Source organism: Capricornis sumatraensis, chromosome 4 (genome assembly GCF_032405125.1).
Source record: "Capricornis sumatraensis isolate serow.1 chromosome 4, serow.2, whole genome shotgun sequence".
NCBI classification, from domain to species: Eukaryota; Metazoa; Chordata; class Mammalia; order Artiodactyla; family Bovidae; genus Capricornis; species Capricornis sumatraensis.
This window is the reverse complement of record NC_091072.1, coordinates 71,283,027-71,306,567: the sequence shown is the minus strand read 5'-3', so window position 1 is coordinate 71,306,567 and position 23,541 is coordinate 71,283,027. Positions and strand designations below refer to the sequence as shown.

The 23,541-nt window shown below is 41.4% G+C and overlaps 1 protein-coding gene across 2 annotated transcripts in view; it reads right to left on the bottom strand.

Annotated features, from left to right (window-relative positions):
• Window positions 1-23,541, bottom strand: part of LOC138077597 (cyclic AMP-dependent transcription factor ATF-7) — a 76,405-nt gene that overhangs the window by 10,079 nt on the left and 42,785 nt on the right. Inside the window, exons 2-8 of one of the 2 annotated variants that reach the window (XM_068969681.1) lie at window positions 17,690-17,786; window positions 12,982-13,100; window positions 8,654-8,791; window positions 4,068-4,225; window positions 2,919-3,018; window positions 2,284-2,397; window positions 1,553-1,705 (exon numbers count right to left, since the gene is read on the bottom strand). In XM_068969681.1, coding sequence (XP_068825782.1) covers window positions 1,553-1,705; window positions 2,284-2,397; window positions 2,919-3,018; window positions 4,068-4,225; window positions 8,654-8,791; window positions 12,982-13,100; window positions 17,690-17,786 — 879 coding nt within the window. The remainder of the gene's footprint in view (window positions 1-1,552; window positions 1,706-2,283; window positions 2,398-2,918; window positions 3,019-4,067; window positions 4,226-8,653; window positions 8,792-12,981; window positions 13,101-17,689; window positions 17,787-23,541) is intronic. The other variant, XM_068969682.1, reaches the window with a different exon arrangement.

Below are 23,541 nucleotides of genomic sequence, written 5' to 3'. Positions count from 1 at the left end.
CTTATAATAATGGCCAAAATTAAAATATAGAAAGGTCAGCCATCTGTATAAAAGAAACTATGTAATGTAAAACAATGCCAAAAATGAATTCTTCCTGAATCTGTTGCTATTAGAGAACATCTATACTGGTAGTTTCCAAATGCCAGAGCTCAAATCAGTTGCATGAGGATAAACATAAACTCATAAGAAAACAGAATCTTATTCTACTTCAGGCCCTACTGAATCATAGTCTCCAGTAATATAGATAATGAAGAGATAATTTTAATTATTCAGATTAACAGTCTCTCCCCCAAAAGAAAAAAAGTGGAGAAGAAATTTCAAACTCATTTTAATGAGCTACAGGCCTTGGGGTTGCTGCTTCTCACTGTACTAAGGGAAGTTTACACAGATTCTCTTGTGATTTTCAACTTGCTCTTTGTCCCGAGCTCACTGGTACACACGTAAAGGCTGGTGATTAAGGAGGAGAATGGGGAAAAGCAAACGATGGATTCCTATTCTCTTATAGGCAACTTAATAATACATGCAGGGAACGGAGGTAAGAGAACAGACCAAGAGAAACTTGGGAAGAGTAAGGAGGAAAGGAATTAGTGGTAACTAAAAATGGAGTCATGTCATTTCCTCAAGGGGAAGCAGCACAGTTTGGGCAAGGGGGCTGCTGCTTTACCATTTTCAGAAGGGACTGGCATCAGAAGGGGTTACAGGAAGGTGGGCAGGCTTAGCTTCTAACAGGAAAACTCAAATGAAAGCTTTCGTTGTTGGCCAAGCTTTAAGGCAGCATATGGTCATTAAATGTTAGGACATGTGGTGGTAACTGATGAAGCAGGTGATGACATCAGTAAAAAGGGGATGGGCCAATGATGTAACTCTACAAACTGATATCAGGTTGTTGTCACCTAACCAGTACAGACAATACGAAACCAAGGCTTACTCGGTTTCCAACGAAACTTAGTAAAACTGAGGTCTCCTTGAAACAAAAGAATTGGGCTTCTAAAGTAGATCTTTCTGGCTTTTTTAAGACTTTAATTTCTCCTGATAAAAAGAGATTAAATTGATAAGGAAAAAGTGTTTTTCAGGGTATGTGTTTGTTTACTGAGCCATCTTAATGCTGTGACATCATATTTTATTAATATATTGTTAGTATCTGATTTTTGTATAATCAATTAAGTTTTTTGGGGGTTGGTGGGGGTTAAGACAGGAGAGACTAGAGACTTTGTTGTATAAAGTAGCTTGAAATGAGGTTCTGTCACATTTTAGAGGGCACTGCAGATAGAGCACTCACATGTAGAAATAACAAAAAAGCAGAAAACAGAAACTGAGACCTCCTCTGTGGCAGTTCTGCATTACCCAGTCGGCTTGCACTTTGTCTAACAAAAGGATGGATAAAACAGAGTACATTTTGCTACTGTCACACTGTCAACAAGACACAAAGTACAAGCTGAAGCCCAGAAGGCTGAAATCCATTCCTCCTTCATTTCCCTGCTCCTTGAAAAAACAGACATAACTTAAAGAGTAATAGTGACAAGCTGGTGCCCCCATCCAAGGGTCTGCTGACCTGTGGCTGGGCAGGGGATGGGGCGTCAGGGTGCTGGATGAGGATCTGGCTTTGCTCTGGACGGGCTGTCACCATGGTGCTGGCAGTCCCCACCACCATTCCACAACCACCATTGATGGAGGAGACCTGGTGGGTTAGGGTAGCTTTTAGTCTCTGTGGTAAAAGATAAGAAAAAATAGCTTGTCAAGGGTGAGATTTTATTAACAATGAGAAAAGTGGGCTTAGATTTTATTACTGGCCTTACAGACAAAATTCCCACACTGATTTTCCCTTAACAAAGGGATTAAAAGAAAATGACATGGAGAGAAAGAGCACACATGACCCCTAAAATACCTACTCTGTTCCCTCACTATCATCCTGGGCACAGTTGGAGGGTGGGGGTTGTTGAAGCGATAGAGTCCAGATGAAAGCTCTACCCTGGAACCTGGCCAGGGGCTGGTTACGCAGTTATTCACCTCTTGGCCAGCGCTCCTGCCCACTCATCCACCCTCCATCTGTCACCCTGGAACTGAAACAGCAAGAGTTCCATCCAAACAATCTGTACTGCTTCTTTTCACTGCCATTGCCTGTGTACCAGGCTCTAAAGGTGGCAGAGAGGAGATAAGAGTCACGAATCAGGGTCTATTCTTCTCCAGACCCCGCAACTGGGTAGGTCTTTTAGCTCTGCAAGCCCCAGAAGATACCACTTCTTTCAGAAGGGCCAGCATTGCTCCAGGTTGGGATGTACTCACCATCTTGGCTTCTGATGGCATAGGGTGGCCAGAGGGAGAAATGGAACCACTGCTGTTAACTGGTGGGCCAGGGATACCAGGAATGTTGGGCACCATAGACACAGGTCTGGCCAGCTAGATCAAGAGAAGGAAGAAAAATCAGAAGGGGACATAATGCTATTAGTAGGGCAACAGTTTCCCCAAATGAAGTGTTTTTGAGGCTGGCACATTAGGGCCTGTTCTATGCACCCTGCCCATGCAGAAAGTCTGGGAAATACCTTTCCTCATGGAGCACCACAGGATAGGGGATCTAATCCTTCAGTGCTGTGACAGCTTCTATGGGAAAGGCTGAGGCTGTATCTTGAGGAAAGTGGTGGGCAATTTGTGAGGTACTTAGTGCCAAGTGAAATAAGCCAATCAGCAGGCTGGCAAGATCAATTCCTAGACCAGGAGCCAATGGTCCAGATGAGCCTTTGTCTAGTGTTCCATAGTGCTGGACTGGCAGAGGTTAGAGAAAAGTATGGGCAGGCTGCCACGCTCAACTAATACAGACCAGAGCCCCTGCTTCCCTGGGGCTCATGTGTGTTTATGAGCATTCAGGTGGAAGGGAGGGGTTCGTGTGTTGCTGGGTTGGCTTCCCCAACTACAGAGCTCACCGATATAACAGAAGGCATCTGTACTGGAGGCCCTGGCAGCACAGGCATGGTCTGTCCATTAGCAAGATGCATGACGAGAGGGAGGGAGCCGGTGGGAGACCTAGAGGAGACGCGAAGTGAAATGCTCACAATACAGACCCTTTTGCCAATGATTTTCCTCCTGTAATTATAGCAGATTTCCCAGTCTTTTCTAGTTATGGTAACACTGGAAAATGCTGACACCTTCATGATGGCAGATAAAGCACGACATGCTACTTACCTTACCTTATAGATGGAGAGAAATGGCAAGACCTTTACACCTTGCAAATTAAGCAAACACCACTGAATTCAAGTGGGTGGGAAGCTAACTATTGAGTTTAGAACAAATAAATAAACATTCCTACCACTGGCATGTATAAATTCTGTGCTACTTTAGACAAGGACTACTTCTACCAAAGTTGCCATTTTGTAAGGCTCAATTATGTCATATGACAGCCAAATCTGAGTAAGTTACTCCTGTTCCTTTCCATGTTTTGTTCTACTGTCTAAGAAGGAAGCCAGCCCTTTGTATTTTTCTTAATGGGTCTAGAGAACAATAAGCTTTCAGAGGCTGAAGGCTGACAACAACCTCTTAACCCATGGGTACCTGGAGACAGGATCTTAAGTCATCCCATTAGGAAATCTGCATGGGCCATGCTAGGAGTGAAGACAAATAGACAGACAAAATTAGGAATAGCAAAGACCAAGAACCTTAACTGGGACTGAGGGGAACAACCAGACTTAAAAAAAGATGACTTACTGGGTTTCAGCCTCTCATTCAGTAGTTCCTCCATAAACTTCTATAACATTGAGGCCAAGAACTAAATATATACTTCCCTGTGTGACCTCAACCATTATAATGAACTGCCTAAAGTTCAAAGGATTCTTCTTTTAGGCTGAATAAGTATTAAACCTCCAAATTAAGGAAGTACACGCTCAAATAAATACTTGCTTGGCTACTAAAAAGGTAAAGAAGATTCTGTTTATGGGGTTAAAAAAATTCATTTTGAGACACAATCTCAGTAACTTATTTTCCTTGAGAATTCAGAAACAGTCTCTATTTTATAAAATAATTTCATACAGAGCAAAGAGATTCAAGCTTTGCTGCTTCTCCCTGCTCTCTATACTTACCCCAGTTGCCTGTTGGATGGGGGAGCCTGTGTGATGACGGAGGTTGGGGAAGGAAGGGTTGGGTGAAGTGGATCATAGCCCAAATGGAGAGGCAGGGAGCCCGGGCGTACGATGGTAGGCGTGGGAGTAGAGATCACAACAGGCTTTGGGGCAACATCCTGGTGAGAAGAACCAACAGATCACAAAATGCTTTAATGGGCTGCTTGTAGGGAAATACAGAGCTGGTAAAATTTAGTATAAATTTATTGGAAAGAGCACTCAGGCTACTAAGGTAAATTGTGACCTGATTCCATGGTGATCATGGACTCACACCTCACTAACCCATTCAGATGGAATGCTGAGTTAAGACCTTTGGTTATCTCCCTTCCAGGGATAATGGCAATATGAGTGGGATGACAGTTGGAAGACCACTTGAAATCTCTGTAGAAGCATTACAGTATCACATAAATTCTAAGGAGTGATATAATTTTTGTTTGTTCGGGGGCCATGCTGTGCAGCATGTAGGATCTTAGTTCCCTGATCAGGGATTGAACCTGCATCCCCTGTAGTGGAAACATGGAATCTTAACCACTGGACCAAAAGGGAAATTCCAGGAGCATTATAATTTTTCATAATCTAGGTACTTTCATCCTAAACTTGATGCTCAAGTGTCTACTGATCTCTAATAGGAAAAAAGTATAAGACTGGTGATAAGGCAATCCGGTATCTCCTATAGACCCCTTAAAAAAAGGACTATGGAAGTTTGAATAATGACCACATTGTGATAAAACAAACTGCTTCCCATTGTTAACCCATTAGGACCTTAGAATGCCAGTGCCCATAGTGGCCCTGAAAACATCTCTAAGCAGCCTCTAGGACCTGATTGCTGCTGGAAAGAGGAGGAGGGGAGGATAGCTACAATGTTTATGGAGGGGATAGTTTTGAGATGTTAGCAAACTAGTTTTGGAAGAAGGTTAAGATGAGGTACAGATGCTCTATCCACAATGGATACTAAATAATAACCACAGGTAGCACAGTAGAGACTGGAAGGGGGCATAAGGAGACTCCTGAGGTTCTGATAATATTTTCAAAGTGTTAGTTACATACACTGTAAACTTTGTGAAAATTCAGTAAGCTGTATACTGACAATTTATGTGCATTTCTGTATGTGTACTATGTTTAAATAAATTTATAAAACATAATATCTCACAAAGTGTTTGCTTTAAAAAAGTAACACTAAGAATTCTCATAAATATTCCCTTTGAATCACTTAAAAATGTTCCTCTGGGAAGAATTTTTTTCTAAATGGTTTAATGTTCAATTTATGAATCATGTGAGTTTTCATTTTCACTTATTAATTGAAGTAGTACAACATACATGATCTAGTACAATATACATACAGTATATAAATTTAAAGGATAAAACAAAAATACATATGTAAAATAAAAACAAAGCCCATTTTTAGCACCCCAGAACATTCTCCTGTGCTCCTTCCTAATTCATACCTTCCCTCAAGAGGTAAAGGGTTTCCTCCAATTAAAAATAAAAAAAAAAAAAAAAAAAAAAGAGCTAAAGAGTTGAAGATGAATTCTATCGTCTTCAAATAGTTTTGTCTCTTCTTTACTTTTTCTTTTTGGCTATATGGCATGTAGGATGTCAGCTCCCCAACCAGGGATCAAACCCGTGCTCCCTACATTGGGAGCTCAGAGTCTTAACCAATAGATTGCCAGTGAAGTCCCAGTCTTGCCTCTTCTTAAATTTGATGTAAATGGCTTCACATGGTATGTACTTCTGTGTCTGAAATTTGTTTTGTTGTTGTTCAACATAATGTCCACATTGCTGTATATCATTAGTCTATTCTTTTTTTAATGCCATGTGGTATTCCATTTTAGAAATATACCACTATTTATTTATTCCCTTGTTGAAAGACATTTGGACTGCTTCCAGTTTTTCTACTGTTATGAATATGAATTAAATTGAAGAAAGTGGGGGAAACCACTAAACCATTCAGGTATGACCTAAATCAAATCCCTTATGATTATACAGTGGAAGTGAGAAATAGATTTAAGGGACTAGATCTTGATAGATAGAGTGCCTGATGAACTATGGATGGAGGTTTGTGACACTGTATAGGAGACAGGGATCAAGACCATCATCCCCAAGAAAAAAAAATGCAAAAAGCCAAAATGGTTGTCTGAGGAGGCCTTACAAACAGCTGTGAAAAGAAGAGAAGTGAAAAACAAAGGAGAAAAGGAAAGATATAAGCATCTGAATGCAGAGTTCCAAAGAATAGCAAGGAGAGATAAGAAAGCCTTCCTCAGTGATCAATGCAAAGAAATAGAGGAAAACAACAGAATGGGAAAGACTAGAGATCTCTTCAGGAAAATTAGAGATACCAAGGGAACATTTCATGCAAAGATGGGCTCGATAAAGGACAGAAATGGTATGGACCTAACAGAAGCAGAAGATATTAAGAAGAGATGGCAAGAATACACAGAAGATCTGTACAAAAAAGATCTTCACAATCCAGATAATCACGATGGTGTGATCACTCACTTAGAGCCAGACATCCTGGAATGTGAAGTCAAGTGGATCTTAGGAAGCATCACTATGAACAAAGCTAGTGGAGGTGATGGAATTCCAGTTGAGCTATTTCAAATTCTGAAAGATGATGCTGTGAAAGTGCTGCACTCAATATGTCAGCAAATTTGGAAAACTCAGCAGTGGCCACAGGACTGGATAAGGTCAGTTTTCATTCCAATCCCAAAGAAAGGCAATGCAAAAGAATGCTCAAACTACCGCACAATTGCACTCATCTCACACGCTAGTAAAGTAATGTTCAAAATTCTCCAAGCCAGGCTTCAGCAATATGTGAACCGTGAAATTCCAGATGTTCAAGCTGGTTTTAGAAAAGGCAGAGGAACCAGAGATCAAATTGCCAACATCTGCTGGATCCTCGAAAAAGCAAGAGAGTTCCAGAAAAACATCTATTTCTGCTTTACTGACTATGCCAAAGCCTTTGACTGTGTGGATCACAATAAACTGTGGACAATTCTGAAAGAGATGGGAATACCAGACCACCTGACCTGCCTCTTGAGAAATCTGTATGCAGGTCAGGAAGCAACAGTTAGAACTGGACATGGAACAACAGACTGGTTCCAAACAGGAAAAAAGAGTACGTCAAGGCTGTATGTCACCCTGCTTATTTAACTTCTATGGAGAGTACATCATGAGAAATGCTGGGCTTAAAGAAGCACAAGCTGGAATCAAGATTGCTGAGAGAAATATCAATTACCTCAGATATGCAGATGATACCACCCTTACAGCAGAAAGTGAAGAACTAAAGAGCCTCTTAATGAAAGTGAACGAGGAGAGTGAAAAAGTTGGCTTAAAGGTCAACATTCAGAAAACTAAGATCATGGCATCTGGTCCATCACTTCATGGCAAATAGATGGTCATGAAGTAGCTGACTTTAGTTTTTTTGGCTCCAAAATCACTGCAGATGGTGACTGCAGCCATGAAATTAAAAGACACTTACTCCTTGGATGGAAAGTTATGACCAACCTAGACAGCATATTAAAAAGCAGAGACTCTGTTTTGTCAACAAGGTCTGTCTAGTCAAGGCTATGGTTTTTCCAGTGGTCATGTATGGATGTGAGAGTTGGACTATAAAGAAAGCTGAGCCCTGAAAAATTGATGCTTTTGAACTGTGGTGTTGGAGAAGACTCTTGAGAGTCCCCTGGACTGCAAGGAGATCTAACCAGTCCATCCTAAAGGAGATCAGTCCTGGGTGTTCATTGGAAGGACTGATGTTAAAGCTGAAACTCCAATACTTTGGCCATCTGATGCAAAGAGCTGACTCCTTTGAAAAGACCCTGATGCTGGGAAAAATTGAGGGCAGGAGAAGGGGACAACAGAGGATGAGATGGTTGGATGGCATCACCGACTCAATGGACATGCTGCTGCTGCTGCTGCTGCTGCTGCTGCTAAGTCACTTTAGTCGTGTCCAACTCTGTGCGACCCCATAGACGGCAGCCCACCAGGCTCCCCCAACCCTGGGATTCTTCAGGCAAGAACACTGGAATGGGTTGCCATTTCCTTCTCCAATGCATGAAAGTGAAAAGTGAAGTCGCTCAGTCGTGTCGACTCTTTGCGACCCCATGGACTGCAGCCTACCAGGCTCCTCTGTCCATGGGATTTTCCAGGCAAGAGTACTGGAGTGGGTTGCCATTGCCTTCTCCGCAATGGACATGAGTTTGGGTGAACTCTGGGAGTTGATCAGGGAGTTGGACAGGGAGGCCTGGCGTGCTACAGTTCAGGGTCGCAGAGTCGGACACAACTGAGTGACTGAACTGATGAATACAACTGCTATGAACATCCTTATATACTTCTGTTGGTGGACATATGCACTGATTTCTCTTCTATACAGACTTAGAAGTGGAGTTGCTGGGTCAGAGAATAGGTGTAATTTATATAAATCCTCTAAACAATGAACATTTATTTAAACATAATCAATCCTTCTGTATCACACTATGTTTATACAACTATCATATCAAAGCATCATCTATCCATCACAGTTTCAGATGACTCTTGGTGAGCAGCTTTACCTTCTCCTTACGTGGTGGGGAGCAGGGGCTAGAGGCAGGGCTGTCAGGCGGGGATGAGTCCACCTCCACTGGCTCCTCTTCTTTGATTCTGATGTCTGGTGTAGAAGGCAGAGACATGTCAAGGGGCCCAGAAGCAGCCTGTTAAAAGAGAGAAATGAGCATAGTTCAATCCCATGATTCCCTTCAGGTTTAATCTATATCTTCCCAGTTAAAAGATGAGGGAATATACTTCTAAGAAGTTCAATCCTTGGTCAAAGCACCAAACTAAAAGTCAAAGAAATGTGGAACCCAGGTTTTCCAAACAACCCTGGCCAAATCCTTTAACTTCTCAGAGCTTCTGTTTCCCAACTATAAAATGAAGTTATTTACACCTGTCTCACCATGGATGAACACTGATAAACATTCTGAAAGGAGGGGGAAAAAAACCTTTAAATGCCTATGAAGACCCTGAAAGGAGAAAATTTAAAAAAGCTGTCATTTATCCATGAAATACTATGATTATTTTTCAGGAAAGCACAACGATTCCTGAATCCAGTGCCTTCCTATTCTCAACCAGCTCCGTTGGCTACTAGAGAGTGGTGAACACTTTTTCTGCCAATCAGAATGACTAGATTACCCAATTATCAAAAGCAAATTAAATAAAATTGGCTATTAAAGTACTGTCAATGAAAGAAGGAATATCTTTTCTGGGGAACTCTATATGCTTGATGGTGTTCTCACCCCCAAATCTGGTGCTAAAGGCTAGAAGTTAGGAGGATAGGGTTTTGGGGTAACAAAGAAAGGAAAGGCTAATCATTTGATCAATGAAAGAAACTAGAACTTGGTCCTAGGGGCAGGACTGGAGAAAATTAGAAGGGAAAGAGTACTTTTCTGGCAGTGGTGCAATCACCTCACAGAACTGGGGAGCCATAAGTGGCTTCGAAGAGAACAATAAACCATCTAAGATGACCCTGATACTGCACAACAGGGAAGCTGGCATTGCAGTTCAGTTTCATGACAAAGTGGATTCTTTGTTCTATTCTTCCCACATCCTAGGCTTCTTGGTGAAAGAGGAGCTTGTTTTTAATTTATCCCTTGCTATTTTAATCAATAGAAATCCTGGTATTTGAGTGAATTGAAGATAATCTGGTATCTACTACATTTGAGAAGGTGGTAATGGTTCTTTCTCTCCAATCTGATAAGGATGAGCAACAGCAAAGATGGTTTCAATTTCTGCCCTCATTTTTTTCTACACAGATGTCAGGTCCAAGTGGGCTAATTCTTGGATCCCTGTAGTCAGAGGGCGGTGGGAAGGAGAGGCCTCTTAAGTAAATACAACCACAAGTTTAAAATCTCCTAGAAGCATCTCCTAGAAAAGTTGTGGTTCAGAGAAGTTTTGGGCTCATAAAACACTCCTGGGGATAATTTTCCACAGAGCCTATGCTTCTCATCAAGAAGAGGTGAAGACCACTCCTGACCAAGCAGGGAGAAACACCAAGAGATGCCCAGTGAGTAAAGGCCTGACTAACTGTGTCAACTGAGCTAAAAGGGCAGTGGAAAAGACTTGGAGCCTTTAAAAGGAGGCTAATTTTCTTGAATTTCCCGATAATGAGTTTGGTTTCAAATCCTTCACAACCTGGTGGAAACAATTGGACTGATTTCTTTGTTTGGGGTGAGGAAGAAATGACAGAGGGGATGAAGTAGAGAAACTGTAAGATAAAATTATACCACATAGATTGTAAGCAACTGATTGATAAAAAGAACGATGAACAGACCACGGCAAGTTCTGCCATTTGAAAGGAGAACTACAAATATATGCCACTGAGTTTCCCCCCACTTTCTTTTAATATGTGGGAGATAACAAGAAATGAAGATGAGAGAAAGCTATAGAACTTGGAAAGACCCCCAGTGATAGGAACACTTCATTCTTATAATTTAAGATGGATGGAAAAATTGTGTACAAACTCTTTTGATTTACCTGCTGACAGCTTATAGCGAATGGTGTTGGATTTGTGGCCTCCAGAGGAGAGAATTTCGATCTGGGGCCAGAAACAAGGCTTGATCACTCAGAGCTTTTGTGTAGCAGAAGTTTTATTACAGTGAAAAGAGACAGCTTCTGACATAGACATCAGAAGTGGGCAATGAGTGCCCCAATCACTAGTTTGGGTGGGGCTTTAAGGGGATGACAGAGGATGAGATGGCTGGATGGCATCACTGACTTGATGGACGTGAGTCTGAGTGAACTCCGGGAGTTGGTGATGGACAGGGAGGCCTGGCGTGCTATGATTCATGGGGTCGCAAAGAGTCGCACACGACTGAGCGACTGAACTGAACTTATATACTTTTTCAACTGGTACCAACAATAGATCAAAAGAGTATCTTAAGGTTGTAAAGGTCTTATCAGACCCACTACCACAACATAATCTTAAAATAATAGGATTAGTCAGAAGGTTTCTGTTAATGAGAAACATGTCTCCAAGAAAGATACTTTGTTGTTATACAATAATTATATACTATATACAGAGCTTAAGGAAAAACATACCATTGAGCAAGATATGCTGTTTTGTTGTGTAATCCTTAGCTCTGGACTTAAAGAAAGCTGGTCTCAGTAGAAGCAGATTGTTGCCTTAACAACTCAGAGCTTTCCTCAAGGGCCCTGGCCTCCTTATCAACCTACCTAAGAATAAGCTCTCTCACTGCTATCTCCCTCTTAGAGGGAAAGAGTCCTCCCTGGAAATTTTTTCTTAAATCTTGGCTTTCCTATATTCTGATGGGATTCCACGCCTCACTGCACCATGCAATTATGGGAGGTACACGTGTTAATGTGTATATGTCCTGAAATAGAGATATTAGAATTTTTTCTGAATTATTATGGAACACATATCTGATTTTAAGTAGTGACTAATAACCCAGAATTATAATTCTAAAATAGAGTAAACTTTGACTTTTTCTTTTGCCCCCAAACCCCTTATTCCATGGGAACTACTTTTCTTTGACTCTGCTTCTTGAACTATTTCCTCTGATCTTTCAAATTAAAGGATTCTCTAGGGATCTTGAATATAAAGGTTAAAATCAGGATCACAGCATCTCAGAATCTGAAGTGATTCCAATAGTTTAATCCTCTCCACAATATCTATCCTAAGAGACCTCCATATAATTGGACATACCTTGTGATAGCTTCCTATCCTGGTCCTATTTCTACTTCTGGGCCACAGAGAGTAAGTTTAACTCCTGTCTTACACAAAACTCTTCAACTATTTGAAGACTGCAATTTTGTTCCAATAAGATTTTTTTTCACACTTCCCTGGTGGTTCAATGGTTAAGACTCCATGTTCCCACTGCAGGGGGCACGGGTTTGATCCCTGGTTGGTGAACTAAGATCCCAATGCCACTGCTGCCGCTGCTGCTAAGTGACTTCAGTCGTGTCTGACTCTGTGCAACCCCACAGATGGCAGCCTACCAGGCTCCCCGTCCCTGGGATTCTCCAGGCAAGAACACTGGAGTGGGTTGCTATTTCCTTCTCCAATGCATGAAAGTGGAAAGTTAAAGCGAAGTCACTCAGTCATGACTCCTAGCGACCTCATGGACTGCAGCCCACCATGGGATTTTCCAGGCAAGAGTACTGAAGTGGGTTGCCATTGCCTTCTCCCCAAAATGCCATTGGGTGTGGCCAAATCAAAATAAGAAAATAAAACAGGAGACAAGTATGATCCTTTCTATGCGATAAAAAATATATACATGTGTATGCAGGAAAAAAAATAAAAATAAAAAATAGCAGTTTCTTTAAATGTTCCCAAAGTGACCTAATTTCTGGTTCTTTCACCATCCTGTCTGATCTCCTTTGAAAGGCCTTTAAGAACATCCTTTCTTAAGCTTAATGTCTTGACTATTACTACAGAGTTACTTGGAGACAGGAGTTACATACACTGAAACAAAGAAGAGTCAAAATTCAGTAAATGTCTCCTGATTGGCTGACTGAATAAAACAATCCAGGTAAGAAGTCTGATTAGCGCAGAAAAGAGTGGGATTTGGAAACAAAACCCATTATATAACAAAATTTGAGTAACATATTCAGAACAAAAATAATTTAAAAAATAGATTACTGAACAATGTCCACTAGAAGGGCAAGAAAACTGGTTTTTGATGAAGACCCAACACTTGTGCTTATCCATCACCTGGACCCCCTAAAGACTTGAATAGCTAACAAGGATAAGTGAGTATTATCTGGTTCTATAGAACAAAGCCCATAATCTGTTGTTTTAACCAACTATGCAAATTATCCCAGGGCACAGTACAAGTTGCCTAGATCTGCACACCACCAGTTTTTTAGCAAAAGTCCCGCCTCTTGCCTTTTTTTCATCTTCATCTGCAGCCTTTTTGAATTCATGTTCAAAGGAGCTAGCTAGTTCATTGAAGAGTCCCACCTCTTCACAGTTCTTCAGGAATCGAGTTGGAGTAGGAGTTTGATCTGTAGACATGAAAAGAAAAGGAACCTTTATTTTAGCTTTGATCTGAAATTAAAACTATAGAGAGCACATCAAGAACACATTTTTATTCTTCTGTTTGGAAAGAATCTCTGTGTTTAGGCAAATTTTGCTTTTATGGAGCACTAGTCAGTAAAGATTGGTGTTAGGCCACCAGAGGGTGTCTGTGCTGTGTTGCCTCAAGGCCAGCAGAGGGACGACAAAACAATGTTTCGTTGTGTGACTATCTATGTAACCACCTTTCTCTCAGAGGCTGGTTTCAGCTCCCTCACCCCCAAAACAAAACAAAACTGCCCACCCAGGTGAAGTCTGTGAAACTTTTAGGTTGGAAAATCAAGTACGGTTAAGAGACATTTTCTCTTTACACTTATTCTCTGCTAGGTCTGAAGTGAGTAGGTGTAAGCAGATGGACACTAAAATCTGATGAGGAGAGACTGAGCATCAGATGGCTGAGTCTACTTGCTAAAGCTACCAAGTAAGAAATGGGGCCTTGTTTTTCAGTTGTCACTAAGGTAAGAGTCTGCTACCTTCTTGAAGGCATTCCAGGCACATCTAGGGGCTGGGGAACAAGACAGCAAGATCGTGAGCTAGAAAAGGAAACTGCAAACAATAGACCTCACTGCATGGAGACCTGGGACCATGCACGTGGGACCTGCACGGAGAGCAAATTCCGGAAACCAGGATATTTGGATTTAGATTTGCCAGCCAAAATATCCTCTCAGAGGCTGCACAAATCTTTCCTCAGCACACTGCCTCTGCCCTTGGGAAGAGGAAGGCTCTGGGTAACCCACGGGAAGTTTTCAAGCGACTTGAATTTTAGATTTGAGCTTCTCTCTCCCCATCCTGTTTTTCTAGTTTTCCTCTCTTGCATGCTAGGTTGCTTCGGTCGTGTCTGACTCTTTGTGATCCTATGGACTGTAGCCCGCCAGGCTCGTCTGTCCATGGGATTCTCCAGGCAAGAATACTGAAGTGGGTTGCCATGCCCTTCTCTAGAGAATCTTCCTGACCCAGGGATTGAACCCGTATCTCTTATGTCCCCTGCAATGACAGGTGGGCTCTTTACCACTAGTGCCACCTGGGAAGCCCCTTTTCTCTTTTAGGTCAGTTGATTCTTGTTCTCTGGTCCTAACTCGATTATGATGGTTTTCCTTGCGGCGCTAATCACCTCGGGGATTCATTTCATATTCCAAACCACTAAACCGAATGATAGGGATAGAATGATATTTAAACAATATTTTAAGGAGTGAGACCTGGGGCTAAAATCACTCTTCCTAGCATGATCAATTGGGAATAGGTCAGTGGGATTTTCCATGGAAACAACGTAACTTTTTTTTTTTTAATTTAAACAAAACCTCTTCTGAATCAGAGTGTTTGGAAAACTTACCACTAACCTCCCAAAATAGTTTTAAAAGGTTCTCTGGCAGCTTTGGTTGGCCAACGATAAAGCCACTTTCCCTCCATCCCCGGGTGAGTGGAGGTAATATTCCCTTATGCTTAAAGAGTACTTCAGTAAGGGCACATAAAAAATCACAACTCAAGTGGAACAGGACGGGGCAGCTAAGGGCATGGTTACAGCAGAAGAGGGCCTTTTGGATCTCTGATCTGAGGCTCATATAAACTTTTTCCATTCTTGAACAAACAGCCAGAAAATGTATATAAAAAAACCCTTAGCTTACTCTGATGATTCCAGAGAAATCAACAGGTGTTTATTGAATGCTTTCTGTGTTTTGCTGCTATATGTATAAACTGTGTGCAGGTTTAGGGGAGGGGGAGAGGGAGAGACAGAAGTATAGGAGTTTGGGCCAAAAAGAAGATATGGTTCTTGCCATAGAGAACTAAGAGGATGCTTTTTAGTTGAGGAAATAAAATTAATTTATATAGAGAGTATTACAGTATACAAAAGATATCTGCCGTGTATGGCAGAGAATAAAACTGTTACAGAAATAAAGACAAATTAATGGCAGAGCAATTAGGAAAGATTTCAAGAAGTGGGACTTGAGCTGGGCCTTAAAGAATGGCTTCAGAGGGTAGATGAGAGAGAAGATTAGTAGGCTAAGAGGAGTCAGGCAGGTGAAGGCACAGAGAGAAGCAGGTATGGGCACCAATACATAGATGAGGAGAAAAAGGTATGCGCAGGTCAAAAGACAGTCATGTTAGGGAAATAAGTTGCATTTAAAGATGGGCAAATACCACAGGGCAAGGTTATAGAAAGCTTGAAAACCCAAACAAAAATAGCCTTAAAGTAAGAGAAAATAAAAAGAAAATGACAGATTTTGAGCAGAGGACAAGAATTTCACCAAGTCTGGCTTTTCAACAGAATGCAAGATGGATTAGAATGAGAGACCAGTCAAGGAGGCCAGCTAGGAGACTATGGAGGAATTCAAGCACACTGATGGTGGATGGCAGGAAGCACAGAAAGGAATACAACAGTCAGAACTGAAGAAAGAACAAAACAATATAAGATTTTGAGAATATTGATATCACTGAATATCAAAGCGGAAGAGCTGGTTTTGGGGACAAGGAATTTCTTAACTGACAGTCACTGACATGAATATCTGAAAACAGAAATACATGTGAGGTACCAGGTCTTAATTTGGAGATATGAGAATCACCAGACTAGATAGGATAGCTGAAATGTGCAATGAATGCTCTGAATGCTCTGAAACAGAAGGCAAAGAATAACAGGGAAACATTTTATCTCTTTGGGACCGTCCTGTATCATTTTCTCTCCCTACTCATGGAGGGTGGCATAGGCATTTCCATGCATTTGGAATAACCTGTCCAGCTTGATAACTCTGCCCCAAATTTGGTGTGTGTACAGTCATTAAGTTGTGTCTGACTCTTGGCAACCCCATGGACTGTAGCATGCTGGGCTTCCTTGTCCTTCACTATTTCTCGGAGTTTGTCAAACCCATGTCCATTGAGTCGGTGATGCCATCAAACCATCTCATCCTCTGTCGCCCCCTTCTCCTCCTGCCCTCAATCTTTCCCAGCATTAGGGTCTTTTCCAATGATTCGGTTCTTTGCACCAGGTAGCCAAAGTTTTGGACCTTCAGCTTCACCATTAGCCCTTCCAGTGAATATTCAGGGTTGATGTCCTTGAGGATTGACTGGTTTCATCTCCTTGCTGTCCAAGGGACTTTCAAGAGCCCCAAATTTACCTCTTTCATAAACTTCTTCGATGAATTTCACTTAATAATAATTCTCTGAGTACCGATACTGTTTTTATTATTCACTTATACTTGACTTAAAATACTAAAATTTTTTTCCATATATACAGGCCCCAACAATAAATTTAAGTATGTGTTGCTCACATACATGTTTATGTCCTCTCCACTCTTCCAAGGACCTTCCCCAGGCTTTCTTAAGGATCATTAATGACAATATCCCCAACTTAAGTCTTTTTCCAGGAATTACAATCCACGAGCTCCCAGCAAAGTACCTGGTACACACAGTAGATATTCAACAAATAATAAGGTACAGGAGATCTAGAGGGCAAGCCCCTTCCTTCATGTACAGAACCAGCACTTTGGCTAGTAGTACTTAGAAAGATTGGGCTCCTCAGGTGATCCAGAGGTAAATAATCCACCTGCCAATGTAGGAGATGTGGGTTTGATCCCCAGGTTGGGAAGATCCCCTGGAGGTGGAAATGGCAACCCACTCTAGTATTCTTGGCTGGAAAATTCCATGGACAGAGGAGTCTGGCAGGCTACAGTCCATGCGGTTGCAAAGAGTCGGACATGACTGAACACAAGCACACTTAGAGAAATTGTGCCTTACCTGAATTATTAACTCATACAATACAATAATCATCACTAAATTCTCCATTGGTTAAACGTTGAGATAAGCTTGCTTAACTCAGGCTAAATCAGAACCCCTCGTGGTATCAAAAGAAAGAGCCCACTTTGTCTGCCTGTCTAGCTGAAAACGGCATGAGAGAACTACTGCACTGTTTGAGAGGAGTTGCTGAGAATGCTCCCTTGAGAATGGCACAGGCAAGCAAAATAGTACCTAGAGCAACCAGTGAGAGGTTCCAGGTCACCCGAACTGCCTTAGAAAAGTCCCACTGACTTAAGCGTCCTGTTTGCCCTCAGTGGTGTCTGCGGTCACAAAGGGAAGTTGAATTCACGAACTGACAACCCGCCTGCTTGGGGGAAAACTGACGCCCGCCCAGTGGAAGAGAAGCAGCCAGGCTAGGCCAGCTTCCTTGCTTTCTTTTGTTCACCCCTTAGCTGTAGGTAGGGAAAAATGTCAAAGGCATCTTTTGTCTGCAAATCTTCCAAAGTCTTAAAAAGAAGGCAAGGAGGGAACAGACTGAAAACAGCTAAAGACAAAAACCTCAACACATCCACCTCAAAAACCGCAGAACCCAATCTTATATTAAAAACTGAGAGAGTGGAGGGCACAATAGAAACTTGGGAGCTTTTAGTGTTCCTTTCTCCTGATTAAATGCAGATCACATAAGGGCTCTTAATGGGAGAAGGGGAGTACAGCTCCCAGTACATCTGGTCCCTGTTATTAATCTTAACTGTCTGGTGATATCAAGGCACGTGGCTTCTGGGGCAGCAAATACCTGCGATGATGACTGAGTCAGTTCGGGCTGGGCCAAATTTCAATGTCATCTCATGCTTGTGTTTATGAACTGCCAGGTGGTCCTCGTTTGTAAATCTCTGAAATGAAACAGAAACAGAGATGTGAAGAAAAAAAAAAAAACAGTGACTCAATGCCCTTTTTAAAATGTCCTACCAAACATCCTACAGTAAGGTTGGTCCCTGGAAAGAGGGACTGGAGAGGGGAAGGGAAGAAGAAAAAAATGGAAATGATAGAAAAGGAGAGGAGATGCATTAAAATAGAGAAAATAGGAAAGGAGAAATGAAGCACTAGAAATCTGGAGGAGAGGGGAAGGGGAAGACCATAGCACCAACTGCTCTGTAATACCAGGTCCAAATGAGAGAAATGGACAGATTGTTGGTGAAGTGGGATCCAGGCAGGAGGTTCCAAATGAAAAAAACATTAAGGCTAGCTCATAACAAGCAAGGGGAAAATAATGTTTAATAATGATAATAAAGAAAGGAGAAGAGAAAGGCTGGGTACTAGTTGGTCATCACGAAAATATAGAAAATTCAGAATGAAGCTCTCCATGGTAGGGCTGAACTGGACTATTTATGAGGGGGCTAACAGAGAGATAAATTATGCAGGATTAGGAGAACCATTTAACTTCCTGGCCCCTACAGTGCTACAGCAGGCGCCTGCCCAGCTATTTGGCTGAGGGTTTTAATGAGCCAGGATGGAGCTGTAGAGGACAGAGGCCCAATGGCCAGAAGTAATGGCACACACCAGCCCCATCGGCCAAATGCTGTCTCCCTTCATCGGGCAGCCCGCCTGGGCTCCATCAGCCATAAAGGGGCCAGTGCAGTGCTGTTGACTACATAATGGTAGAATAAAAATGCAAGCAAAAAAAAAAAAAATTTTTTTTTTTTTGTTAGGGTAGGGAGAAGCCTGTAGGCAGGATGAGGGAAGGGAAAAAGGAGATGGTATGGAGATTTTATTTATTTAGGGGTTTGGTGAAAGGCCAATGAAAATTTGAGGCTAGGTCTGCCTCAGTTTATGACTAAGTAAGACAGGGTTATTGGACAGTAATTTATGCTCCCCCCTTTCTTTAGAAGGGGGTGGTGAAGAGAACAGATGAACAGCAGTAATTCAAAAGAATGATACCCTCAAAATTCCCTTTGAGGCTGCCTGGCCATGTTCCTTCATTAAAACATGCCTGCAACACAGTAACAGCTTGGATGCTGCAGTTTTCCACAGCTCTTTCACTAGCCAGGCTCTGAAACATGGTTCTATTTGTCTTTTTGTTTCTAAAAATAATGATTGGTTAGTCCTCTTTTTTCACTCCCATTAGTTGGATACACATTTCCCACCAAAACTACTCCTTTGGCTGTCTATCCACAGCTCTTCTTGACTTCAAACCAGTCAGGAGTTGGCTTCATCCTAGCACCTATCCAGGCAAGAAAGCAAAACTGAACTATTTAAATTTCTTTATTTTACCTAAAAGCAGCTTTCCCCACATTTTCTCTAAGCTCTATCATAACTGAAGCTTGAGACCTAAAATCCTTCCAGGCTAGGCCTACAAGCCTGAAGGGTAAAGGGAATTTTCAATTAAACATATTAAGAGTCAAGAAGTAAAACAGTCAAAAGAAGACTGCCTTAGTTGTTTCCAATGGATCCTGGACAAAACTGAATAGAGTGTGTGGATATTTAGCCAAGAACTTTAGTTTTCTCCATTGTTGGTTAACTTTAGGCAACATGGACATTGATTAGTTATCATAGGCATCAACTTTTTCAGTCACAGATTTTTCCCTAAGGAAAGGATGGAGAGAGTGGGAAACGGGGGGAAGAGTCTTTTAACCATGGGTATGACATTTCTAGGTTAAACAAATCAGTGCTGAGGGTTTGGGATTGCTGGGTATTTGGTAAAAGGAAATGAGCAGAACTAGTCTATGAAAGAGGAAAAACAATCACTTTACAGGGACAGGAAGAGTAGCAGATTAGGGTATATGTTTTCAAAATGTACTGGTGATGTTATGACAATCTTTTTTTCAAAAATACATTTATAGGTACTTCAAGGAAATTTTCTGTAGGTAGTCTAAAAAATTTGGCACAATGTTCTAGAATACACAAGAATGACTTTCAAGCAGAAAGTCCTTTTCTACTATCAGAAATCTAGCTTACCCAGAACTGCTTGGAGAAAGGTTTTAAATTTCCAGGCTTTGCTCTGGTTAGGATCATTTAGTATTTTAAAAGGCAACTCCCCTTCCTGTTACAACTTCTCTGCATAGTTGCGATCTGTTTGTTCTCTAGTTCTTGTTCCTCTCTGCTACACAACCCCATTCCCTTCATATCACCCTATTCCTCTTTCAGCAGTTTATTTTTTCCAAACCAATAGCTGGTATCTGAAGAGACCTGAACGTGGCTAAAGGGATCTCCCACTCATCAGCATCTCATAGGGTTTTGAAAACTGTGACCATAGGAAAAAAATTACATCTTCGTTTTCACTAAATTCTGAAATTTAGCATTCCTAATTCATCATAGAAATTGCACATATTCTCATATTACATTACAGTTATTACAGGTATCTCAGAATAGCCTTTCTACTCATCACTATTTCAAAATTATGATAGTCACCAGACCTGCCACTAGAACTTACAGACAGTATTATGCTTAAAAAAGCACACGTATTATCAAATATCTTAAAAGTATTTTGGTAACTGTATATCAAAATAATCACTTCTTTTGTAATCCTATGTCTTTTATTTTACTGATTTAAAAATATTATTCTGAGGAGGGGATCACAGGCTTCATCAGACAGCCACTGTGGGTTATGACACTACAAAAACTAAGAATCCTTCTGAATTAAATCAGATGGTACGCTTCAGAGGAGGAGTGAAAATGACAGGAGGAGGGGCTTAAGAAGCAGGACACTGGCATGCTTTGGCTCCAGTCATCTCTCCCTGCCGGAGTGAGGAAGAGAATAAAAGTTTACTAAAGTTTTTTTTTTAATGAAAGAGTGTTGCGGTTTTTTAAATTTCTGGTTGTGCTGGTATTTGTTGCTGCACATGGGCTTCCTCTAGTTGGGGAGAGTAGGGGCTACTCTCTAGTTGTGGTACACGGGCTTCTCTCGCTGTGGAGCACAGGCCTCAGGCACACGGGGTCAGTAGTTGTGGCCCAGGGGCTCATTAGAGATATGGCCTGAGGGCCCCAGAGCACCAGCTCAGTAGCTGTGATGCAAAGGCTGAGTTGCTCCATGACATGTGGCATTTTCCCAGACCAGGGATTGAACCCATGTTCCTGGCATTGGCAGGTATATTCCTGTTCGCCACACCACCAGGGATTTTTTAAAAATCAAAGTGAATGTCAATCTGGCTATTATTTTCATTGTTCCTTATATTCTCTCTTGTTATATTTAAGAGTTAACTCAAGAATTCTCTGCAGTGAAGTGTCAGTTGCTCAGTCGTGCCTGACTCTTTGCGACCCCATAGACTGCAGCCCACCAGGCTTCTCTGTCCATGGGATTTTCTAGGCAAGAATACTGGAGTGGGTCTCCATTTCCTTCTCCAGAGGATCTTCCTGAACCAAGGATTGAACTTAGGTCTCCTGCACTGCAGGCAGATTCTCTACCAACTGAGCTATGAGGGAAGCCTCTAGGTGAATCTTGAACCACATGCTTAAGGAAACCATCCCTTTAAAAGCAGTTTCTCAATTAAAAAGTCTAAAATTATTAAGTGATAAAAATTTGACCTTATTAAAAATAGATTATTCTATTGAATTAATTAAAATGGGTAGAGGGATTCCTTAAAAGGATCTCCTTTTTGAATTATTGTCCATTTAAAAATCCAGCTCTCTCATTTGTTAATACAGTTAGTGAGTCTTCCTTTGTTCTTTGCTCTTACCTATTACTAATGTTTTGGCAAAGAGCCACTCAACTTAGGGAATATTCACTTTGGTTGTAGAGTAAAAAATGATAATTTTCAATAAATGTGTAGATATTAACCATCTCCAAGACAACTGAGGGTTGATATTATTCAAAATTGGACTGAAGAATTTAAGTTATACTGGATCACGAAGGCAGTTTATATGCCTTGGGAGAAAATGTAAATAGTAACACAATAAAGTTGAGAGTCTTATTTGCCCAAATAAATGAATCAGGACAGCCTCTTGGCATAAATGGGAGAGGGAAAGTATTATGTGCTAATTTGTTACCATAGCTAGAGACCAAGATGACTTAGATTTGCCCTATCCAAAGACCCGGGTTCGATCCCTGGGTCAGGAAGGTCCCCTGGAGAAGGAAATGGCAACCCACTCCAGTACTCTTGCCTGGAGAATCCCATTGAGGGAGGAGCCTGGTAGGGTACTAGTCTATGGGGTCGCAAAGAGTCGGACACGACTGAGCGACTTCACTCACTCAGCCACATGTGGTTATTGAGCACTTGAAATGTGGCTAGTTCAAATTGAGATGTACTGTCCTGTACTGTGCACACAAGGGTTTCCCAGGTGGTTCAGTGTGTGAAGAATCTGCCTGCAATGCAGGAGACACAGGAGACATGGGTTCCATCCCTGGGTCAGGAAGATCTTGGAAGAGAGCATGGCAACCCACTCCAGTATTCTTGCCTTTAGAATTCCATGGACAGAGGGAGCCTGGTGGGCTACAGTCCATAGGGTCACAAAGAGTTGGACACGACTAAAGAGACTTAGCACCCATTCTGGATTTTGAAGACTTAGTATGAAAAATGAAAAAGTGAATGTAAAATATCTCAATTTTATTTTGATTATATGTTAAAATGATATTTTGAATATATTGGCTTAAATAAAATATATTATTAAAACTAATGTCACTTGTTTATCTTTACTTTTTAATGTGGCTACTAGGAAATTCAATACTACTTATATAGCTTGCATTTTGTGACTTGTAATACATTTCTTTTGGAGAGCTTTGATCTAGATAACATGCCTGAAGATCTAGCGGGAATTTTAATCATGTACCACACTTGATTTTTTTTTTCCCTCCAAATTAACTTTTTTGGCCTTACTGCACAGCTTGTGGGATTGTAGTTCCCCCACCAGGGATGGAACCCACGTCCCCTGCAGTGGAAGCACGGAGCCCTAACCACTGGACTGCTAGTGAAGTCCCAAACCTGATTCTTTCCCCTCAAACACTTTTCCTCTAAATACAGTTTACACTCTATGGTAGTGGTTCTCAAATAGGGGCAACTCTGCCCCCCAGGGGACACTTGGCAATGTAACAATTTTTACAACCCAGGAATGCTACTACTTAACTATAGAGGGCAGAGGCCTGGGAAATGCACTGGACAGCTCCCTAAAACAAAAAATTATCTGACCCCAAATGTCATTTGTGTCTCTGCTGAGAAACTCTGCTTCAAGATAACAGGGAAAAGAAAAAACAAACAAACAAAAAGGCTGTTTTTTAGTTTCCTTTGCCAAACTGCCAAACACATGTTTTTGGATGTGAAACTTGGAAGGAAAAAAACACAGGCAGAAAACTCGCAACCTCATTTCAGAAAATGGCTGATGTACTGCCAATCTGCAAATACTTAGGAGAGGAAATTAAGAAGATGAGACAGAAGGCACTGTAATTGGGAGAAGAATAGACTAAATGCAGTTCTCATGCACTGCCTTGTTAGTAGCAAAGCTGCTGCTGCTAAGTCACTTCAGTCTTGTCCGACTCTGTGCGACCCCATAGACGGCAGCTCACCAGGCTCCCCTGTCTCTGGGGACCAAAAAAGCAAATCGGCTATTTTTCTTTTTGGCTATTTCAGATTTTCACTCCTCAACAGAAGAAAAAAAATATTAAGAAAGGAAATTTTCTTAGTTTAAAAAGCATAAAAGAGACTACAGGACTATGAGGAA